Source organism: Balaenoptera acutorostrata, chromosome 12, assembly GCF_949987535.1.
Source record: "Balaenoptera acutorostrata chromosome 12, mBalAcu1.1, whole genome shotgun sequence".
Taxonomy (NCBI): Eukaryota; Metazoa; Chordata; class Mammalia; order Artiodactyla; family Balaenopteridae; genus Balaenoptera; species Balaenoptera acutorostrata.
In genome coordinates this window covers 6238516-6252783 of record NC_080075.1, presented here as the reverse complement: position 1 = coordinate 6252783, position 14268 = coordinate 6238516, and the positions used below count along the sequence as shown (strand labels likewise).

Here is a 14268-nt window from a genome sequence, read left to right as displayed (position 1 = left end):
AGAGAATATTCTGAGCCATGTCCCTTGAGCTGTTTTGCGGATACTGAAACCCCCTCCAGGTGGGAGAAGTTAACTGTCTGCTGCCCAGGAGCAGAGAGACCCCAGACCGCTTGGAACCAGAAGGTTGATGATGCCGACTCCCGATGACCTCACCACCAGCCAATCAGAAGAGTGTCCACGAGCGGACCACGCCCTGCTCCTTGAACGCTATAAGACTCCTCACGACCCCCTCCAGGGCGGGACACACAGTCTTGAGGGCAGGAGCCCGCTGTGGCCCGCTTACCTGGCAAAGCAATACAGCTCTTTCTTTCTACTCCACCCACAACTCTGAGATTTAACCTGGCACCGGTGTACAGAGGCCGGATTTTGGCATCAGAATGGAGATCTTCTTCCTTAAGATTAACTACAATTGTCAGAGAGTGTCGGGGCCCAGAGTAGGCGGCTCCAATATGTGCCTCAGTGGCATATTGGTTAATTTGATTGAAAAGTTACTTAAGAAACGGCCAACACAGGAAGGACACTGACTCTCCCCCTCAGTCTCCCTGAAAACAGGAAATAAATCTCCGGTGTGAGAGGTGCCCTTCCGGCACCGGGATGTAAAGAGACACCCTTATCCCCAGAGACAGGCAATTCAGGCTGAGAACAAACCATGTGTAAACAAACCATGTTACTTTTTTTTTTCTTTTGGCTGCGCCGCCAAACTTGTGGGATCTTAGTTCCCCGAGCAGGGATTGAACCCAGGCCCTCGGCCATGAAAGCACGGACTCCTAACCACTGGACAGCCAGGAAGTCCCAAACCATGTTAGTTCTTTAATTTACTACCCAAGCCCCAATTCTATTTAGCTTCTTCACTAACTGGGCACCCCAAAACCTAAGTTTCTTTGTCCTGTCAATTCCTCACAAATTTATTGTTTCTTTGTCTACTTCTTAGGTCCTATTTCTGTAAGACCTCTGTGCACGTGAATTAAAATTTGTGTCTTTTTCTCCTGTGAACCTGTCTTGCATCAGGTTGATTATTAGTCCAGCCAGGAGAACTCAAGACGGGTAGAGGGGGAAATTCCCCCTTCCCCGGACAATAGCAAAGGGCAAGAATATTCATGGGCTTATATAGCACTTGTTTGTAAAGTAGTGAAATAAGGTCAAAGCACCACCGTTAAACTTCACATTGTTAAAAATAACACTTGGTGCAGGAACTCCCTGGCTGTCCAGTGGTTAGGGCTCTGCGCTCTCACTGCCGTGGGCCTGGGTTCAATCCCTGGTCGGGGAACTAAAAATCCCACAAGCTGCGAGGGTGTGGAAACAAACAAACAAACAAAACTACAGTTAGAGCAGAAACTGGCAAGGTAGAGAGCTAAGTCGATCCCACTCAGGCCCGAAGAGGCGATCTGTGCATCTACAAGAGGGATGCAGGAGGGTTTTCCAAAGGAGACAAGAAATACTGTCAATCAGCAACCACACTCACTCGGCAAATATGTCCTGGCGCTACGGACCCCAGGGCAGGCCCTGGAAGAGGGTTCTCGGGGCACTCCTCACCTTCTGCAGGAAGAGGTGGGCGAGCAGATAAATTATAACGTCAAAGAGGAACGTTCTAACTCTACTAGGAAATCTATAAATCAGCGATGGCCGTACCAGCCCTGACTATATACCACACACTGCAACCAAGCAGCCGAGGAAAGAGGATTACATTTCATCTCTGTGTTCTCCTCCAGGTCGCCAGTGCCGCTCGGGTTACTCCTCAGGGCTTTCTCGGAAATATCCAAAGCGCCCTGACGGATGATGGCGTGCAGATCCGACTTCAGGAGGCTGGCTCTCCTGCTGTTTTCCAGCACCGTTCTCATGGTCTAAAGACAAACGGCAAACGCTACACTTAATGAAATCTTGTCATCTTACTTGGGCCTAATGCCCCCTCTCCAAATGACCAAAATTTTCTTGCTGTCGAAGAGAAAGAAAAGTGGATTTGGGTATTTTTGCCCGTTACAACTGAATCCTAAATGACAATCAAAATGTTCAAATTGCACACATTCTAGAACTGCCTTTCTGAAACTCAGCATTTAGAACACTTCTGCTCCCGGGTAGATATCTCAGGGCCCTGCAGCTCCTCCTCCCGGTTCCTTGTCCTCTGCACCCCGAGCAAGGAGCCTGAATTCTCTCGAGAGGGAAACAGTGGTGACTGGGCTCTGCCAGGCAAGTGCGGTTCTGGAGAAGCAACAGGGCGGGCGGACTCTGCAGGACGGCTGTGGGGACCCAGAAGCTCTCCTGTCCTTCCTCTGGGGAGCCTTGGGCAGCAAATTGGGTCTCCGCCGTCCAATGGGACAAACCTATCCCTTACGTGTTCGGGGTCTGCAGGACGAGCGGTGAGTCATCCTCACACCGGCCCCAAGGGCAGGCACTACAGCCGTGTCTGTTTTACGGAGAGGAAAGGGGCCCTTGGGTATTAAGTAAGCTCTCCTGGAACAGTGAGTGTAAAGGTACGGCTCCCAGCAGGGCAGGCTCTGGACCCTGAGCTGCCCGCCCCAGTGGGTAGGGATGGAGGTCGGGTTGCAAGGTCGTTGCCATCGCCCCAGTCGGGAAGGTGAAAGTGCCAAGAGCCCGATGGGCCTCTAGCTCAGAAGGAGAAACAACCCTTCTGGTGGAGGACGGAGATGGTCAAAGGGCGGGCCTGGCTGGGCGACCCCCCTGGCCGGGGCTGATTTGGGGCAGAGGGCCGGTCCCAGGCTCTGTCCCCATCTGCCGCCGTGGGATTTCAGAACAGATCCTAGAACCTCTCCTTCAGCCCCTCTCTCCCCTCCCCTAACACCCAGGAGTGAGAAGGTCGGAGCCGAGGACCTGGTGGCCCCGACACACAGAGTCCACAGGGCCATATGCACAGGGTGCAGGGTCTGTCTGCCCGTCCGTCTGTCCTAGGCTCTGCTACGATGCCCTTCCACCTCTGATGTTGGCTTGCCCGGGACGCCACCCCTGGGGGGCCTCCCTTTGGAACTTTAGAACCTTGACCTGCTGGCCCTGCGTCCTCTCCTCCACGGGCAGAGCCTGGAGGCCGGAGGGGAGGAGGGGGTGGCTTCCAGCTGAGCACCTGGGGCCCAGCAAGCTGTCCTCTGCCCTCCAGGTGGGTGGGCCGGCCTCCCTGCACAGGGCCTGCTGCCCGCTCTGAGGGACACTAGCAGCCTTCACTTTTCGCTTTGGGAAAGCTGCTTTGTCCCCTCCTGTCTGGTTGCCTGAGACCTACCTTTGCCATGTTGGAAAGGTATGTCTTTCTTCTTAGTCTTCTGACAAACACAGTAACTTCTGTGAAGAAGAATACACACGGCCATTATTGATACTGTAACTTCAAGTTTGCACGCAGGAAGGCAGGGACGAGGAGGCGCCGGCAGGCAGCGCATACAGGTGGCACGCCCATCTGCCCAGGAGGGCGGAGCCGTCCACCTGCCCCACCCAGCCAGGCCCCCAGCACCCTCACCCCCCTGCCCGCTCGCCCCTTCCCAAGTGGCTCCGAGATCCCGGCAGGAGCGCATTGCCTAAACCGCCCCCCCCCCCCGCTCGCGCAACACCAGGAAAATGATGTCCTCCAGCGTCTGCCGTGTGCTCCATGAAGTTGAGGATTTTGCCCAGGAACCCTGACTTCCCTCAACTTCTCATCTCTACGTGCTCTCCTCGGGAAACGATCAGAAATGAGAAAACATGAGAGAGCAGGTGCTCTCCTGGATGTACTCATTTATTCATTTATTCACATATTCACTTCCCGGGGACACTTGTGCAGCGTCTGCTGGGTGCTGGATGCACGGCTGGATGAAGGGGAATGACCTCCACCCTCCAGGGGCTCCCCATGAAGGGTAGGTTACCGGGGGCACAAACAGCGTCCCAACGGCAGAGTAAGTGCTCCCGGCAACGTGAGACACAGGGAGAAGGAAGTGAGCGGTCCTAGCGGAAGAAGGTATCAGGGACGGCTTCATCTGGAAGGGGACATTCTGCCTGGGCCTTAACGCGTAGGTAGGAGCTGGCGGGGAGCAATGGCGGGGGGGCGGGGGCGACTAGGCACAGACAGCAGTAGGAATAAGGGCCCCTTGGGGACGACCAGTCTGCGGTGCTGGGGAACGCCAGTGGGTCATGGGGGGCAGGGGGACAGGGTCGGGCCAGAGGCCAAGCAGGGAAGGAGAGAGGACCATCGGGCAATGGGGGCCGTGGACAGTTGTTAATTGATCGAACCGCTGTTATAGAGCACCTGCTGGGAGGGGAAGGGCGTGTGACCGAGGTGGGGCAAGGCTGCAGGCAGGCCCATCAACTAGGAAGCTACTGAAGATCCTAGAGGGGGTTTGGAGAGCCAAAGGGCTGGGATTAGCGCAGGTGGTGAAGGGGCCACCGGAAAACTGGACCCCTTTCATGCGCCCCCTTTCCCAGCAAGTTCCAGACCTCACTTTCTCTCTGCAGGACCCTTCCTGCTGCCTTCTTGGCTGGCAATCACACGGGCCCGAGGGCCCAGCCTGGGCATGTGAACTTTTCCAAGTGGGTCAGACAGGGATCAACACAGCCCGGGGTGCTGGGGATGCCAGGGGTGGGTGAAGGTTAGATGTGGCCTGTTCTGCGGGCCCTCGGGGGAGAGAGCGCACAGGGTGCAAGGGTGGCAGGCCTGCAGAGGGGAAGGGAAGGAAGTGGTGAGGGCTTGGCGGGCGGGGAGAGCTAGAGGCAGTGATGGAGAACCTCACAAAGGCAGGAGGGAGAAAACCGGGAATTTCCAGGACCGTAAAACACGCGACCCCCACAGTGGGTGTGTGCTGGCGTTCACAAGGGCCACGGAGCTGGAGGGATACCACGGGGTCAGATGCAGGGAGGCCGGGGACAGCCAGCAGAACAGCTCGGGCTCCCAGGAGGAAGCCGTCGCAGGCTCGAGCGGACGAACAGCCTTCTGCGACAGCGGGTGGTGTTCAGACACTGCGCCCTGGCGGCCGGATGGGGGGAAAGTCACCAGGGTGACTGGAACCACGTGCGTGTGAGGCCTGGCGGCCTGGAGCTGAGCAGGTCAGGCTACGGGCGGGAATTTCTACGGAGGGCGAGATAATCTCCGAGCCTCGCGGGGGGCCCACCCAGAGCACAGAGAGGCGGGAGGATGCTGGGGCCGGAGCCCTCGCCGGCGCCGCTTGGCTGGGCAGTGAGCTGAGCGCTGCTGGCTCAAGAGAGCGGAGGCACGGCCCGCCTCCCCCTTGCCCTTTCCTACCTCCCCGTTCCCTCGGCCCCGCCGCGATTCACCAGGGGGCAACGGTAATAGGGTGTGGGTATATCTGCACAGGCGTCCCCTGTGGGCACTACAGGCAAAGCCGGGCGAGCCGAAGCGGCCAGGCCTTGAGGACTGCAGTTTAGTGCCTGAGGACAGAGTTAACACAAGAGGGGAGGAGGCCTGCCCCACGTGGGAAGTTCATCGACTCTCACAGCATCATGTTGTCCGTCGAAACCTACCTCTGCGCTTGGAGAGCTGTAAGAGGGCCGGAAAACCTTCCAAAGCAGTGAGGGGCCACAGCTGAAACTTCTTACTGAACGACTGGACAGAGTCCAGATGCTGAATAGAAACATCTTCCAAAAAGTCATGAAGGAGAACGTCCTCAATTCCCTACAACGGAAGTGTCAAGACATGTGCCTGCCGGCCGGTGTGCACGGCCTCTGGTTACGAGTGGCCGCAGGTCACGTGAGCCACAGACAGAGAGAGAGGCCGGGTCTCCACCTGCTGAGGGCTCGGCCACCTCGCAGCCCTGGCCACTGCCCACTGGGCAGGACATCAGGCTGGAGAAGCCAGAATCGGAATTCTTTCCAAGATTTCCAAGTATTGATAACTGATTCAAAAATTTAAACAGGGGCTTCCCTGGTGGCGCAGTGGTTGAGAATCTGCCTGCCAATGTAGGGGACACGGGTTCGAGCCCTGGTCTGGGAAGATCCCACATGCCGCGGAGCAACTGGGCCCGTGAGCCACGACTACTGAGCCTGCGCGTCTGGAGCCTGTGCTCCGCAACAAGAGAGGCCGCGATAGTGAGAGGCCCGCGCACCGCGATGAAGAGTGGCCCCCACTTGCCACAACTGGAGAAAGCCCTCGCACAGAAATGAAGACCCAACACAGCCATAAATAAATTAAAAAAAAAAAAATTTAAACAACACAAATGCTGGCCAATACGGGGGGCAAGGAGGGGAGGTCAACCCAAAATATGTAAGGGCTGGACCCAGCCTCCAGTTTTCAACCTTTGTGGTAAAAATTTAGAAGCCCTGGATTTTTTTTCCTAAGAAAATAATAAAAGGTCAAAGTTCATGACTAGCTCAAGGGGAACACATTTGCACTGTAGAAATTATATATAATCGACCCCCAAACTATAATAATCACTCCAGAGCTTAAAAAAACAAACCCACAAGCCCTGGCAGGTATATACAATGCAAAGCAACTACTCCAATTACTCCTTTTAAAAAGCTCTCTTTTGCTGAAATATCAGAGGAAGAACCCTGACTCAGTTCAGGGTTCACGGGTCACCAGAGCCACAGGTCACCATGTGTACTGGCTTTTTCTCTACATGAGGTAACTCAGATTCTCAGTGAATTCAGAAAGAAAAGCTGAGTCTTAGGGAAAGATCCAAGGCTCACCGGTCCAGGGGCCCCACGACTGACTCCTCAGAAGGTCTTAGGAGGAGACCTTCTCCATTTTCTCCAACCCCGCGGACACCGCCGAGAGTGAGGGCTGCGGGTCTAACCCCAGCATCTGGAACCAATTTCTGGGAAGGATACAAACCAGCACGTCGAAGGAACTTCCTCCTACCTTGTACAGCTGTCTGTCGTAGCATTTAGGGAGCTGGCACACGTCAGGCAACGACATGAGCATGACTGTGTCCTGCTGCAGAGACTTCCAGAAGGACGTGAGTGAGTCCTCCACCTGATGTAAAGAACGGCACGTATCTCTGAACGCTCGTTTTGTGCCTGGTGAGGCCACACCAGCCCACCCGCCCCCCGCTCTTCATCAGCCCCAAATGGTAACAGAATGAATTTCATTCCAACCCACATAAAGCTCTGCCTATTGGCTTTTCCAAGCTGTATCTCAGAAGTGATCTTACACCCATCAGAGACCACCTGTCAGTTGGGTGGGAGGACGTGGACCACCTTTTTCCTGAGGCAGTTTTCTGGAAGGAAGGCTGTTTCTGACCACAAGGGGGCTCCTACTGATTACAATGGGATGAGGATCAGGCCCCAGGGGTACAAACCAGAGTTTAGAATAAATTTTCATTGACTGATTGACCCCCTCAATTATTTTTCAGCTCGGGAAGAGGTGTAACAGTATGGAATCAAAGACACCTCGGGACTTCCCTGGTGGTCCAGTGGGTAAGACTCCACCCTCCCAAAGCACGGGGCCCGGGGTTTGATCCCTGGTCGGGGAGCTAGATCCTGCATGCGTGCCGCAACTAAGAGCTCGCGTGCCACAACTAAGACGCAGTGCAGCCAAAATAAATAAATAAATAAATAAATATTTAAAAAGAAAAAAAAAAAGACACTTCCTCCTTGACATCATGTCAGAATTCACCTAAGGACGGTGTAGACCAAAGGGAACTGGTGCGATTCTATTGCACAAAGGAGCCTTCTTTAAAGACTCCTGTGGACAACTTTTGTTTTGTTTTCCCCCATGTTGACTTTTCAGATTCCGTCTTTGGACCAGGTGGCCAACCTGAGTTGTCAGCTCATGAGGACTCTTGCCTTTGGGGATTCCTGCAGCTCAGATATTCTGAGACATCACAATACTGACCCCAGGGCCCTCCAGTGACCCCAGGCAAGAAACTGTTCCTTCTGTGCAGGCTGTCAAGGGAGTGAGGCCTGACCCTGGAGTTACCTGATTATAAACTCTCTTCTAGAGAAGACGTCTCCCAAGAGACTCACAGATATTTAACGAAAAAGACAAGCGTGGGATGAGCAGGATGTATTGATCCTTCGAATCCCAGGCTGGAGGTTTTTGGGGCCCGCGGGTCTGGATGAGACAGCACCACCTCGGCCCACTCCCCCAGCACCCAGGTCCCAAATCACCTAATCCCGATGAGCCTGCTTCAGAAATATTTCTGATTTGTCCCTCTTTCTCTCTGATGTCACTGTCACTGGATCTCCCGATCCAACCCTCCTTCCTTCTCACCTTGACTGCGACAGAACCTCCTTCGCACCCTCTGCTCCAATATGGCCCTTGGATGTCACTGCCAACCGTCTCCTCAGTGAGTCAGGGTCTTCCAGAGGCCCTTCCTAGCAGCGGCCGATTCCCACCTCCCCTCTGGCTTCTCTCCTTTCGAGATAAATCCGGCCACAGCGACCTTCTTGTCCTGTGATGCCGGTGGCCATCCTGCTGCCTTTGCCTGGCACCACTGAAGCCGCCTGGAATCCCTTTTCTACCCCGTTTCGAGTCTGTTGAACTTCTGCTTTTCTAAGAGAGTTGCCGGCAACGCGGCCTCCCCCGGGGGAGCCCACTCCAGCTGTCTCTGTTCCTCTTCCCTTGGGCACCCAGAACCGTCCATCACACTGTGTTCTAGAACTTTCCATACGGTATCATATTCATTGGCTTACATCGTTCCTTTCAGTACCAGACTATAAGCTTCTCCAGCCTCCTGGGGAATACCTTCCTAGTTCCAGAAATGGTGCTGGTCACAGGGTAAGAATTCAGTTAGTACTTGATGAAGCACTGAAGGCAAGAAGGAATGGATTTTTTTTTTTTTTTAATTTTTTTGGCCATGCCACGCAGCATGTGGGATCTTAGTTCCCTGACCAGGGATCAAACCCACGCCCCTTGCATTGGAAGGGTGGAGTCTTAACCACTGGACCACCAGGGAAGTTCCAAGAAGGAATGGATTAGCTATCCGACACGCATGGATGTTTACAACACGTCATTAATAGGCCAGGGGCCACTCTGAAGACTGCGTGGTCCCTCCCTCATGCCAATGCTTTACACAAAGTACAAAATGCGTTCATGCTGAGTGAATATTATCTCCCAAAGGTGAAGTGCTTAGAACACGGAGGCCTCAGAAAACTTTTCATTTAAATGTGCACTTGCTTCCCTGGATTTTCATTTTATACAGCAAAAGACAGAATTCAGAATGGTTAAAAGATTTACTCGTGTCTTCCACAGTCAATTCTAGAATAAAATACAATCATCATGATACCCACGTCAGAGCACCCTGCTTCGAACTGCTTCTTGTTCAGTTAGCGTGTATCAATAACGGCTCTGAAGCATCACGGAGAATTCCAGGGTAAATAACATTACCAATACCGGATTCCAAATCAGCTGGAATTAGGATCTAAAAATAGCTGAATTTTTATTTAAAGCGTAAAGTGATCCACATGAGCACCTTGGAACACTTCCAGATGATTAAACTGAATAAAAATAGCACCTTCAAGAGCTCACTGACTATAAAATAGCTTCATTCTAAGCACTTCAGTCAATGAATTCCCACTAGACATCCCTCGAGGGGTCTTTTCAAGTAGAAAGGTTAAGAACAAGTCATTAATGCTGGTATTTTGCAGATAAAACCTACTCTCTTGAGTTCTTGGTTCCTCACATTCTGTAAAATGTCTTGACAATAGTTGCAGTATTCATCAGCAAGAAAGGCCATCTAGGAAGGATACGGAGAATCATTTCAGTTTGCAGCCCACTTCCAGAATGAACTGCTCCTCAAAGACCTTTCTGAGCCCCTAAGATGCTGCTTGTGTTGCTATTTGGCTATGACAGCAGCTGGGCTCTTTCCTGGGGCCGCGTGTTCTTTAGCTACGTGGAGTAATGCATAACTTATTGGCCTGAAATAGATGTAGCTCCATTTCTGATGCCATAACTCATATATTTCCAGGATCTGCACCACCCGCTCTAAAGGCCACCGATCTTTGACAACTTTCTTTCCTAACCCCAATTTCTCCCTCCACACCCCCCAGCCCAGGCTCTAGGAAATGCACATATGTGTTCCCTGCTCTGTCACGGGGAGGCCCTCATTCTAAAAGATGACAACGTGGTCCCACGTGGAGCCTTTCTCTAGGACATGAAGAGAAGCCCTGAATTTCCTGACCACCATCAAGCCCAGGAGGGAATGCTGGTTCTCCCTGGTCTGGGAGAAGGCAAACATTACTCCAACTGGTACGACTATGATCACAGGCAAACTAAGAAGCCATTTACTGCCCCCAGGCAGCCAAGGCGTGAATGTTAATCTCCCGGATACATGCAGGCTTACTGTTTTGTAGGAGTACTTCTTTGCCAGTTCCTGCTCCCAGAATGGACATCTCCGGAATTCAGACAAAGGCGATCCAACTGGGTCTGTCTTATTCGGCGAACGACCGGCACCCTAAAAACCATTGACACATGGATTATTTCTTTAAGCCAGGCGATAATTACACTGCTGCTGTGGAGTAATCTTTTATCCACACCTCTGGACACACTACTGATCCCAGCAATTTGCCCTTATATTTCATCGCAAATAATACTAACCTTCCTCTGTAAGTCTATGCACTACAGTCATCAGGGAGGAACTAGGATTTAACATATTGCACTCTTACTGCCGTGTATTACAAATGCTGAATAGCGACGTACAGTAAAAATATTACCTATGAATAATTTGATGCCATAAAGACATTGTACAACTCTTGTCTATCTCATTGCCCCTCCTTGAACTAAAACCATATCCTGTCTGGGTCACTGTGCCTGGATTATACAAATGGTTAGTCATATAAAAAAAAATCTCAGGGCCTAACGGACAAGGAAAATGAGGGGCACAGACTTTCCTTTAGAAGAACACATTACAGAATGTAAAACCTTTCCATCAAGGATGGAAAAAGGCAACATGGCGGAAAGCGAATTCAATATTCCTGCCTTTTGTCATCCTGGATGTTCTCCCCGCCTCCCCTCCCCACCCCCTCCCCCCCCCCAGAGCAAGGGGAGGCATGGTTGCCCCTGGTTTGAATGAAGGACATCAACTGTATTTGAAATTACTTCTTCAGGATTTTCCCAGACGCCTTTTGAATAACTTCCATTTTAATAGAGTCGGTGAAAGCATGCCTGGGGGTTGGAAGTTAAGCAGCTAAGCCTGCTGGACTGCACCTCGGGGGCGGGGGGGCTGGCTCCCCTTCATTCTCTCCAACCTAATGGCCCGCCGTGTGGCAGCACAGTTCCAAGGTCAGCAGTTCCTCCTTAGCTCTCTCCGTTCTTACGCGCTCAGAGCCTTACCGAGCTACTCGCTTGTATCTTGCTTAGTAGCTCGTTGATGTGGGTTTGCAGTAGGCTCTTGTCTACAAGCCACTGGAGGCCAGACCAGCCTTCTGAACCGCCAGCCCCTATCCTCAGGGCCGGGAGCGCCCCCAGCTGCGCGTTGCACCCACAGAGAACAGCCACCGCCAGCTTTCTCCTGAGCTGATGCTTCCTTGTTATCAGCCAATATCACATTGAAGTCCAGGGGCGTTTAGGGTCACACTCAACGGTCTTCTTAAGGACCTAAAATCTGTTACTTCTCAACTCTTTTGTGGTCCTGAACCCCTTTGAGCATGTGATGAAAACAAATGAGCTTCTCCCCAGAAAAATGCACATTATGCACTACATACTGTGAAGATGCCAAGTTAAACTCCCATTGTTAATATTTTTGGAAGAAAGTAAGGGTGTAGATGTCTAAGTAAATAAAGCAGCAGCACAGAAAGGTGATAGATCAAGAGGCATCATTCCATGGGGTGCTGTTTGGTTTCCACTGGGGGCTGTTCCACCCTCATTCCTACCATTAACCCTGGCAACATTCGGAGTCCTCTGATGGGTCTGCTTCCAGGATGTGGGTTGGGGGGACAATGCTCGGGCTGGTCACCAGGAAGGATGGGGCTGTCGCAGGGACTTCACTGGCCTGACCATCAGCGCTGCTACTGGAGAAGAACTGAGGGATCCTCCTTTCCAGCCTTGGGCTACCCTCTCCTCTCATGCTGCACGATCCCAACCACGTCCACTTTCTCCGCAGCACACGTGACCTCCCGGGCTCATCGATACTCTCGTAACGCTGATTCTGCCAGTATCCAAGCCCGTGTTTCTCAAGGGCAGCCCTGAAACCAACTACATCAGGATTCCTGGGGTGCCTGAAGTTCATAGCGCTAGGGCCCTCGTGAATCACATGAGGCCAGAAATCTCTCGCTTTAACCAGCTCCCCAGGTGAGCCTTACGCATCTCAAGCTGAGACCGCAGCTCCGGGCAGGCTGTGTTGTCCAACTCTGCAGAAATCCCTACATTAAACACGGCTACTTCTAATTGGAATTCAAAATTCTAATTTCCGATACTTCACAGTTTCACCTGTGCAGAAGAAGTCATCTGAAAACACAGTATGGTCAGAATGGAAACGGAAGCTACGACCAAAAATAATAATAAGTAAATTCATTGCGTTCCTGAAGTCAATTCCTTTTGGACTCTTCCTGTGAAAAGAACTGATCTTTCAGAAAAAAAAAAAAAAAAGAAAATCATGAATTGAAATCTTTTCTTCATAATATAAACAATCAAAAATCTAAAGGGAGCGAGTGTCTGGTGCAGAACCACTAAAGTCTGAATCTCTGCGGGACAAGACATTCAGGAAAGAATCAGGGGGATTCCTGTTCTGGAGAAATAGTTCAGCAAAATGACAAAAAAGTGAGGAATTCTATTTAGATTTTTTTAGGTGTATTAAATACAGCTTGGGATCTTCAGGAGATCCAAGAAAAGTCATTGGGGTTATTATCATTCACTTATTCCACCCACCTTTAGTGAGCAGGTACTAAGTGTCAGCCCCTGGAGAAACGCTGGAGGACCTTCCTGTCATCACCTGTGCCTTTAGGCACCACCTGCCACCCCTGAGTTACTCTATGGATTCTCTTGATGCCTTTTGTTCTTCCTGCATTCTTGAAGACACTGCTCCCAGAATTATCACCCCCAGAGCAAATGTATCCTGTCATTCTCCTTCTGAAGATGCCTCAGTGGTTTTCCCCCAGTCTCTTGGGTGACACCCAAATTCCCCAGGCTGGCATTGACAAGCTGTCCACCATCTGGACCTCATGTTGAGTCTACTTCTCCCCGACATCCTCACTCCTGGTTCTCACTGCCCGCACACCCCCCAGCATGAATGCAGGCTACATATTCCCTCAAGATCAACACCTCCTAAAAAGAGGATCTCAGCGACCCTGTCCAGGACCAGCTCAAGGGCAGCAAGATAGGTGGAAGAACAGCCCCCCGAAAACGCCCACATCCTAGTCCCTGGAACCTTACGTGGCAAAGGGGCTTTGCAGATGTTATTACGGTTGAGGACCCTGAGATGGGGAGATGACCCTGGATCCTCCAGGTGGCCCCAATGTAATCACGAGGGTCCTTAAAAGCAGAGAGCCTTTCCCAGCTGCAGAGAGCCAGAGAGATGGTGTCATGAGAAGGAGTCAGCCTGCCTTTGCTGGCTGAGGAAGTGGCCACAAGCCAAGGAATGTGGGCAGCCTCTAGAAGCTGGAAAAGGCCGGGAACAGACTCTCCCCTCCAGGTCCCCCAGAAGGAATGTAGCCCTGTCAACCCCTTGCTCTTAGCCTGGTGAGAACTAGTCAGACTCATAACTTCTAGAAGTTTTAGATAATAAGTTTGTGTTAAGTCATGAAATTTGTGCTAGTATGTTACAGCCGCAACAGGAAACAAACACAGGCCACCTCTTCCATGAAGCCTTCCCTAATTACTCCTGGCCCACATTCTTCCTCCCTCCCTCCCTGCGGAGCTCCCAATCCCCCTGTAGCGGGCACGGGCCCCTCACAGCACACCCAAGTTTTATGTCTGTCTTAGCTCCCCAGCTACGAAACTGTATTCTATTCAAGTATAGGGAATATGCTTTTTGTTTGTTTGTTTTTACTTTTCTTTCACACCCCATTCAGCCCTCAAGAGGGCTGGTCACAAAACAGGCTTTTCAAAGGGTGTCTACTCAATGCCACTTGTCGTAGCAAAGTGCTATCCTGTCATCCTGGGCAACCAAAGAAAAGTTCACCTCGTGATGTCACAGATTAGCTATTCATAGTTCTGGTGTCCTAATTCAAAGAGTTATACATGTAATTGGAGACACTTTCACACAGATTTATTGCTAATAACCTATGCTTCTTTTCTGATTATAGCAGAAGAAACACTGTTAAACGGCTGATGAGTAGCTAGGTAGTTTGTTCCTGAGGACAGGGACCTCCCCTGTCCTCACACACCGTGTGTACACAGTGGACACACAACAGTCCTGGCTGGAGGGGTGAGTGGTTGAGGGCTGCCCATAGTAAGAATGTTACACT

At 51.7% G+C, this 14268-nt stretch overlaps 1 protein-coding gene across 1 annotated transcript in view; it reads right to left on the bottom strand.

Annotated features, from left to right (window-relative positions):
* The window catches only part of RFX8 (regulatory factor X8), a 67767-nt gene that overhangs the window by 13668 nt on the left and 39831 nt on the right, over nucleotides 1-14268 (bottom strand). The window contains exons 6-11 of the mRNA XM_057558327.1: nucleotides 10209-10319; nucleotides 9525-9602; nucleotides 6785-6898; nucleotides 5449-5599; nucleotides 3227-3285; nucleotides 1685-1841 (exon numbers count right to left, since the gene is read on the bottom strand). Coding sequence (XP_057414310.1) covers nucleotides 1685-1841; nucleotides 3227-3285; nucleotides 5449-5599; nucleotides 6785-6898; nucleotides 9525-9602; nucleotides 10209-10319 — 670 coding nt within the window. The remainder of the gene's footprint in view (nucleotides 1-1684; nucleotides 1842-3226; nucleotides 3286-5448; nucleotides 5600-6784; nucleotides 6899-9524; nucleotides 9603-10208; nucleotides 10320-14268) is intronic.